This window comes from Microtus ochrogaster, chromosome 15, assembly GCF_000317375.1.
Source record: "Microtus ochrogaster isolate Prairie Vole_2 chromosome 15, MicOch1.0, whole genome shotgun sequence".
Classification (NCBI taxonomy): Eukaryota; Metazoa; Chordata; class Mammalia; order Rodentia; family Cricetidae; genus Microtus; species Microtus ochrogaster.
In genome coordinates this window covers 20,863,974-20,872,053 of record NC_022017.1, presented here as the reverse complement: position 1 = coordinate 20,872,053, position 8,080 = coordinate 20,863,974, and the positions used below count along the sequence as shown (strand labels likewise).

General features: G+C 39.7%; 1 protein-coding gene across 1 annotated transcript in view; it reads right to left on the bottom strand.

The window, feature by feature from the left end:
* Nucleotides 1-5,180: 5,180 nt before the first annotated feature.
* Nucleotides 5,181-8,080, bottom strand: part of Cpne8 (copine 8) — a 188,430-nt gene continuing 185,530 nt past the window's right edge. The window contains exon 20 of the mRNA XM_005354325.3: nucleotides 5,181-6,883. Coding sequence (XP_005354382.1) covers nucleotides 6,695-6,883 — 189 coding nt within the window. The 3' untranslated portion in view covers nucleotides 5,181-6,694. The remainder of the gene's footprint in view (nucleotides 6,884-8,080) is intronic.

Here is an 8,080-nt window from a genome sequence, read left to right as displayed (position 1 = left end):
TGTTGTTGTTGTTGCTGTTGTGTTCAATATTTTGGTCAAAGAATTTCAAAAGAGAGGTTTTAGAACTACCAGCATTTTGTTATGGCCTCTGCCAAGTCTGTACTAACTTAGGTTCAAGTAGCCATCAGATTGTGTCAGTGTCCAGAATTCCTGCCCTCTTGCTCTCTACCTGGCTTTTGACCATTTCACTGCAAATTAGTCCCAAAGAATCAGGGAGAAGAGAAAAAACTTGAAAAGTGGACAATGGGATGCTTTCACTTTCTTGCCATCTTGATCTTTAGTTCACGTTGATCCATTTTAACAGGACAATTTTACCTACCATTGGCTCGAGCGTCAAGTTCACAAAGGAGAACAGTGCTGTAAAGAGCACAATCAACACTCTGTCCTTCCCTTTCACCCACCATTAGTCTGCCGTGAAGCCTACAGGGGATGGTGGTTGCTGTGAAAAATAAGGCTGGCATTCTCTCCTTCATTTTTAAAAAATTTACTTTGTAACTAGATATTGTTGTTTTATTTACATTTTTATTTGAGAATTTTATATGTGAGCTCTCTATTTACTTCATTTCTACCCCTCTCTTTCCATGCCTACCACTCCATTACAAATTGATGACCTTTTTTTTATTATTGTTACATATGTGTACATACATACATACAACACACTGAAACCATTTAGTTTTGCTCATACTTGAATTTACTACTTACACACTTGGCACTGGCTTTCCCTTTCCCAGTACCCAATGACTGAGTGTCATTCTTCATCTCCAGGGAGTGTCTTGTGAGATTTCCCCTATCCATACTGGCTGCCAACTGGTCCTGCCATTAATCAGGTCTTGCTTGGGAAACTATATTGCTGTGACTTTGTGAGTTCAGCTTCTCTGTCCTGTCTAGAAGGCACTGTGTCACAAGCAGTTGCCTTGGTTCGCCAGCTCTCATGGTCTTTCCCCTCTCTGTTCTGAAATGTTCTCTTAGTGTAGGGCTTGCATTGCAGATGGATTAATTGGGGTTGTGCATCCACTATCACTTACCATTTATATTTGACAATCTGTAGATCTCTGCCACAGTCTTCCTGATTTAAAAAAGAGCCCTTTCAGTAAGGAATAAAATAATACTTATCTGTGGGTATAAAAATAAGTTTTTAGCCTATAGTTAAATAATACTGGCTTAAAAAAATGGCAGTAGCCATTTCTCTTCTAGGGTCTATGATCTTTCCAGCCATGGAGAGTTGGCTAGATTGATAGTACTAAATGTGAATTCCCTCACAGTTTGCAGGCCTTCCGTCTGATCAGACTTTACGGCTCTTCACTCTCAGTCTGAAGACATTGAATTCTGACTCACTTTATGATAACAAATTAGTAAGCTAACAGTTCTAGTAACCAGTCTTTGTATTCAGCTTACTTTTAGGATTCGACCACCATCTACATAAGAGTGAGGCCACATGTTATGTATTAGAGATGGGTAAGAGAAGGAATCTCTCTTGTTCTTTCTTTCATGCAGTGTGTAAAGGAAACTGGGCTATAGACAATCAAAGAAGGAGAAGAAGAGCAGGCGCTGGCAAAGTGATTATACCATCTGTCTCCAGAGGAAGTTTAAGTGAGAGGATGAGGCTCACTGTGGTGGAACACTACTTAACTCTGTAAAGGTGTGTCACATTTGCTTATGCTGCAGCATATTGCTTTAACTATGTGAAGGTGTGTTACATTTGTTTCTGCTGCATTTTCTTTAATGATGTAAAATGTTACTTTGCCTGCCTTGGGCACCTGATTGGTCTCATATAAAGTTGAATGGCCAATACCTAGGAGGTAGAAGGCTAGGCGGGGCTGGTGGACAGAAAGAATAAATGGGAGAAGGAATCTAGGCTTCTCTGTCAACCAGTCAGACATGGAGGAAGCAGTAAAAGTAGGACATGCAGAATGAAAAGAAAAGTGAAAAGCCCTGAGGCAAAACATAGATGAAGAGAAACAGGTTAAAACAAGTTATGAGAGCTAGTGATTCTTATAGCTAAGCTTTCTTAGTTAATAATAAGTCTCTGTGTCTTTATATGGTAACTGGCTGGTGATCCAAGAGAAAGCCTGCTACAGCTGGATAAAGGCAAGAAGTCAATGGAAAGATTACAAATTACAAGGGTTAGATGAAGGGATTGCTAGACGAGTGTGTGCAGGTGCCTTTGTGGGAGCCTTGATTCTGCTCACAAGGGTTCTGGGTAAGAGTTGATGATCATTTGGGGAAGGGAAGATATATAACCCATCGATCTGATCTTTTTTTTTTTCCCCAGAAGCCTGTTATTTTACAGTTCTTGAGTCTTGAGAAAGCACCTTGTAAATTATCCACAAGATCACTAGGAATGCATGTCCATTGGCCCTCTTTGTGGCGATCACAGTTATGAGGACACACACACAGGAACTCAAAGACCTTTCCCCATCTGTCACATAGCCTCTGAGTTTAGGCATGAAAGAATGGTGATGATATATGGATGCTTTTGTAAATGAGAAGTCAAGACTTTCCACTTATATAAATCCCCCAGAGGGTGCTTTTCATAGCTAAGTACTCAAGTTCATCCAGTAACCCCAGCTATCTAAAAAGAACCACTCTTCAGAGAATGCAAAATCTGTGCTTGAGAGCCCAGCAGAAGAATACTCCGAGAATCTTTGAAAATATCACATCATTTCTAGATCATGGAGATGAAAATCCAGGTCCCTTGACTCTCAGTGCATGCATGGCATGTTGGCATGCCACACTCTCTTACTGAGCCTTGTAGCAATTTTGTGATCAGCCTATGAACACACCAAACACAATAAGTAATTCTATGAATTTGGATTTCAAATCATTGTTATAAAATACCAAATTGTCCTCATGAAATGAATGAAAAATTCAAATCACCTGGAATTAATCATCTTTCAAACTTCCATCTGATGACCAATGTCAAGAGCCTGTGGTTAAAATAGATCCAAGAATGTATATGTTGGCTCTGGACGAAGCAAAAGAAGGTTCTTCTAGGATGGTTGCTGTGTCTTCTCATGGCCACACCCAGAACTCTAAGTGATCTAAAGTTAGCCAAACCCCAAATAAAGTACAGATTTATTTCTTTCCATCACTGACAGTAATAGGGAAGTGATTTTTATCAATTTAAAGTATACTAAAATGTAGCCGGGCGTTGGAGGCGCACACCTTTAATCCCAGCAGAGGCAGGCGGATCTCTGTGAGTTCGAAGCTATGGAGAAACCCTGTCTCGAAAAATCAAAAAAAAAAAGTATACTAAAATGTGAATGGTTTTTAAAGATTGGAAAGATGTGCTCAATGATTTCTACTATAGGTGTCCTGTGAGTGGAATCATCAGACAATGGAAGAGACAGAACCCCAACTAGACATTTCTCATCACCAAATGAAAATTTCAGTGCTAGGAATGGGTGAAAGAGGCCCCATGGAAACCCCAAACAAGCTATGCTATTTCCAAAGCTCTCCACAAAGTGATGGTAAGACCCTATTCCTAAAGACAATACACATCTTATTGAACATGGAGAAGTCAAGGAATCCCCACCCCTACAGACTAGTGTTCATGGTATGGTAAGGTATTGTGCGTGTTTCCAAAGTAGAAAGGTAAACACCAACTCAGCTACAAAACCTCCTGTTTATATTGGTGACCTGTCTATAATATATGCTGATTCAATAGTGGCATAAAAGTTGTGGGAGTAACCAGCCAATATCTGATTGGATTTCAGGCCCACTTCATGAGATGGAAACCATGCCTGACACTACTCGGGTGACCAAAACTCTGAAACTAGATAGTCCATGAATCTGTGGGACAACCAAATACTGCTGTTCTGCTGAAGGAATGAAGCAATAATATGACTCCTAACGACATTCTGCTGTACTTGTAGATGGCCTTGCTCAGCCATCATCAGAGATACTTCCTCCTGTGATAGATGGGAAGAAATACAGAGACACACATCTGGACAAAATGCAGAGAGGAAATGACCTCAGACATTCATTTCTAAATACAATGCGTCCATCAAATCCCTCCTTTCAGGGAACAGGGAACTATGTGGAAGAGGAGGCAGAATGATTTAAGAGTCAATGGGGATGGTAGACACAAAAGAAACACCTTCTACATGTAACGAATGGCTGCTCATATAAATCATAGAGACTGTAGAAGCACGCACAGGGCCTGCGCAGATCTAAGCCGGATGGGTGAAGTGGACACAAATCGCTACCTGGTATAACCATATCCACTGGAAATGGTGACATTCGTGAAGTCATCACAGCTGTTTGGCACAGTTCCAACAAAGCTGTCAACTTGTCTTGCACTTTCAAAAATGGTTTCTGCATGTTCGTGTTTGGGGGACTTTTCTACATTATAATTCATTTAATGTCTTTGCCCAAGAAAAGTATGTCTAGTCTCTTTGGGAAAGTCCCAAATGTAGCAGTTCTCCTGCTTTTAGAGAGATAATTTTATCTGGTCCTATTCAGAAATCTTTCTTATGCCCAAGAGATTGGCAACACCCAACTTTCAGAGGTATCTTTGAAATCCAGAAGAACCAGGATGGTTGTTCTGCAATCTCTGAAAGACTGTAGGCTCATGGCAAAACTATCATTTGTCATTGAAAAAGAAAAAAAAAAACCTTCCATGATGAAAACAGGTTGAGGAAATTTATGACCACAAAGGAAAGAGGATAATGAAAGAAATACTTTAGTCTGAAGACATCATTAAACTCATGCAGGAGAACAAAAGAACAAATAATTCCAGAATAATTAATCAAAGAATGTCTCAGAACAGAGCACAACTACAAGAAAATAATAGCAGGTAATACACATTTTTCACAAACAGCTCTAGACATTAATGTTCTCAATTCCTCTGGTAAAGAGGCATGGGTTAGCAATTTGGATTAGAACATAAGATCTATCTTTTTGCAAAAAATCAAAGATAGATACTACATTAAGACAGAAGTGTGTTCACTCAGACAGGATTGTGTTGCCTGTCAGTTCAAGGAAAATAACTGGTGTTAGGCACAAGGGGATTATTATTGGTCTTATTTACTTTTTTCTTTTGGACTGAAGAATGAAGTTAATTTTTTTTAAAAATATGTAGGTTAATAAAAATAAAGTGGCATAAATGTTTAAGATCAGCAAAGAAAATTATGAGACTCCACCCCTGCCACAATATATACAGAACACAGTTATCCTTTTAAAGATTTTAATGTGTACTTAAAAATGGACAATTCATATCACAGTCATGTGACCGTGATTCTGTTATCTGTGAGGATTATGCATTTTTTCCAGTAAAACAGTTTCATGCTTATAAAAGTCACTATTCATCCAGTCGTGACAAGAGAACACATGATAGGAATAATCCAAGTAGCAAAGAGGGGAAGGCAGAGAGGTTATAAAGCGGTCACACCATTGACACAAAAAGAACAATAAATAAATACACATTTCTGTATATTGAAGGCAATTCACGATCATTTCCAGGAATTCTGTGAGAATTTAAGGCCATTTGTTCTAAAGAAGTTTATACATAACTTCACAAAACTTGTAATTCGTATAAAAACTGTACACTGAAAACTATTTAGAATTGACTGTGAGCAGGCAGGCCAGGGCACAGGGATGGGCTTGTTGAGTTATTCTACAAACAGGCAAGTCAGGGGACAGGAACAAGTTTCTTTCACAAATGTGTCAAGTGCTAAGTCATAGGGTTGTGAATGTGGAACTGAGAACTCACAAGAGACTCCAGCCTGTGCAACCCGTATGGCGAAGTGGAATGTGAGAACAAGAAACCCCAAGCAAGTGAGCGAGTATCCCTTTGAATTAAAATATCTAGACAGGATACAACTGAATACAAGGTTCAAAACCCCTGCTACATGGTTCCGAGTTACAGTCTTGGTTTTACTTGTTAAATAGCATTATAATGATGGTAGTTTTTATATAAAGTAAATTCTGTGGATGTGCCGTTCACTGTGTTTGCCTTTTCGTGGTTTCTACTTTAGCATTGCAAAACACATGTCTGTTGTAGTCCATGAAAAGTGCATATTCATACAGGGTCACATCTGTTTATAAGTTTAAACTCCCACTATTTGGCCAAAACTGAGGACAGATTTACTAAATAAATTTTTCTTCCTCTACTCTTCCGTATTCATACCAAGAATGTCCAGACAGTCATTCAAAGAGATATTGCTCTTGTGATTATAGCTATTGCAATTTAGAAGACAAAGGATTCAATATTCAAAACTTATTCTTAAGAACAGTTATAAAAGTATTGAAATTTAAAAAGTAGTAACATGTAAACATTGATACAGAGACTGCTGTCCCATATATGTATATAGCAGTCAAGGACGATATTTGTGTTAAAAATGTAGCTTGTGCTTTTCCCCAATAATACATTGGAAATTTGCTATTCTGTTGAGAACAAAACAAAAATGTCTGAAAATTAGAGAAGACATCTCTACTTTGCTTCAAGCATCTTAAACAATTGTTTCCTGTTGCTCATGCAACCACCATATTTACAGTTTTGGTTTCGGAAGAGAATTGGTTTTGGATCCAAGAAAGCACATTTTCGACTACTGCTGAAACCCAACTGAGAAAATGTCTCCTTCCCTGGTTCATAGCGGAGCACCAGGTGAAAAGCTCAGGCTCAGCAGTTGACCGACGTGTGGTGGACATCAGCATCTGGACACGCGTGATGGACATCGGCCTCTGGACGTAGTCATATCTGCGTCTGCAGCACATGTGTAGGCGGGGTGTATGGCGGAGGTGCGGGCGATGGCTTGATTCCTCGGGCTCTCATGTAGGAGAGGAACTGCTCGGGGATCTCCGCTAAGACATCTTTGGCCAGTCTAGCCATGCTTAATATGTGGTTTCCACTTCTGTCCATGTAATCCCTGAATGGTACAAACTAGAACAGAGGAAGAAATTGCTTTAAGGTGTCCAGCTGTCCACTTAACAGACACAAAATCGGAACACACAAGTAGGTTTTTAACCTTCCACTTTCATGGATGGTTTTGGATCCAGGACCTCACTATATAGGGTAAGATGGCCTCAAACTCATGATACTCCTGTCTCAAACAGCAAGGGATTCCAGTGCCTTACTGTGCCTGGCTTATGTTCAAACAACTGATTTTAGGAGTGTCCTAGTTAACTTCTTCTGTCAGGTTGACTCAACCTAGCATCATGAAGGAGCCTCAAATGAGGGATTGCCCGGATAAGACTGGCCCTTGGACCGTCTTTAAAGGAAGGTCTTGACTGACGGTTGATGTGGGAGGACCCACCCACTATTGGCAGTCCTGGTCATAGGCTGTATCAGGAAACTAGCTAGATGAATCAGACACTGAGCCGACAAGCAGTATCCTACTGTGTGTTCCATCAGTGACAGAAGTGATCTGAAAGTATAAGCCAAATAAATCCCCTCCTTTCCCAAACTTGCTTGTTGTCTGGGTAGTTTGTCATATCAACAAGGAGAATCATAAGTGCCCAGAGTGCCATGTATACAAATCCTATCTTTAAAATGTACTTTTCACTACAGTTGACTCTGAAGTGGTCAGATTATAAAGTATGTTTAACGAAAGAGATGAAACTCTCTTCCCTGTTGTTCTGTGTTGTCTTTTGTTGCACTACCTAGCTGATACCAAATACCGGGGGCATTTAACCTTTATGGGTCTTGTTTCCTTGTCAAACTGAGTCAGTACATGTTTAATTCAGCTTTGATATAAAAGTTAGCTAATACAGACCAAGGAACAAATCTTACCCCATTCAGCATAGAAAATAGCACACATGATTAGTGAGACCTAAACATATTATTTTTAACTGTTACGAGAACCTCAAATCATGGCTACTGAATAGGAAAAACACACAGTTCCTCGGGTGGGAGCCTGAACTATAGTATGCAGAGGCAGTGCGCTCCTACGTAGATGTTATATATGAACTATTTGTGAAAGCAAAAGATCTCAGTGGGAGATGTTAGAATCGTTCTTACTGAAATGTCATCATTATTTTGGCATCTAAACATAGTTGCTTTGCCTTTATCTAGCAATTACACAGCAGCCCTTATCACATCTACACCATGCACTCTGCCAAGAGACTGTCTGGGTCCATT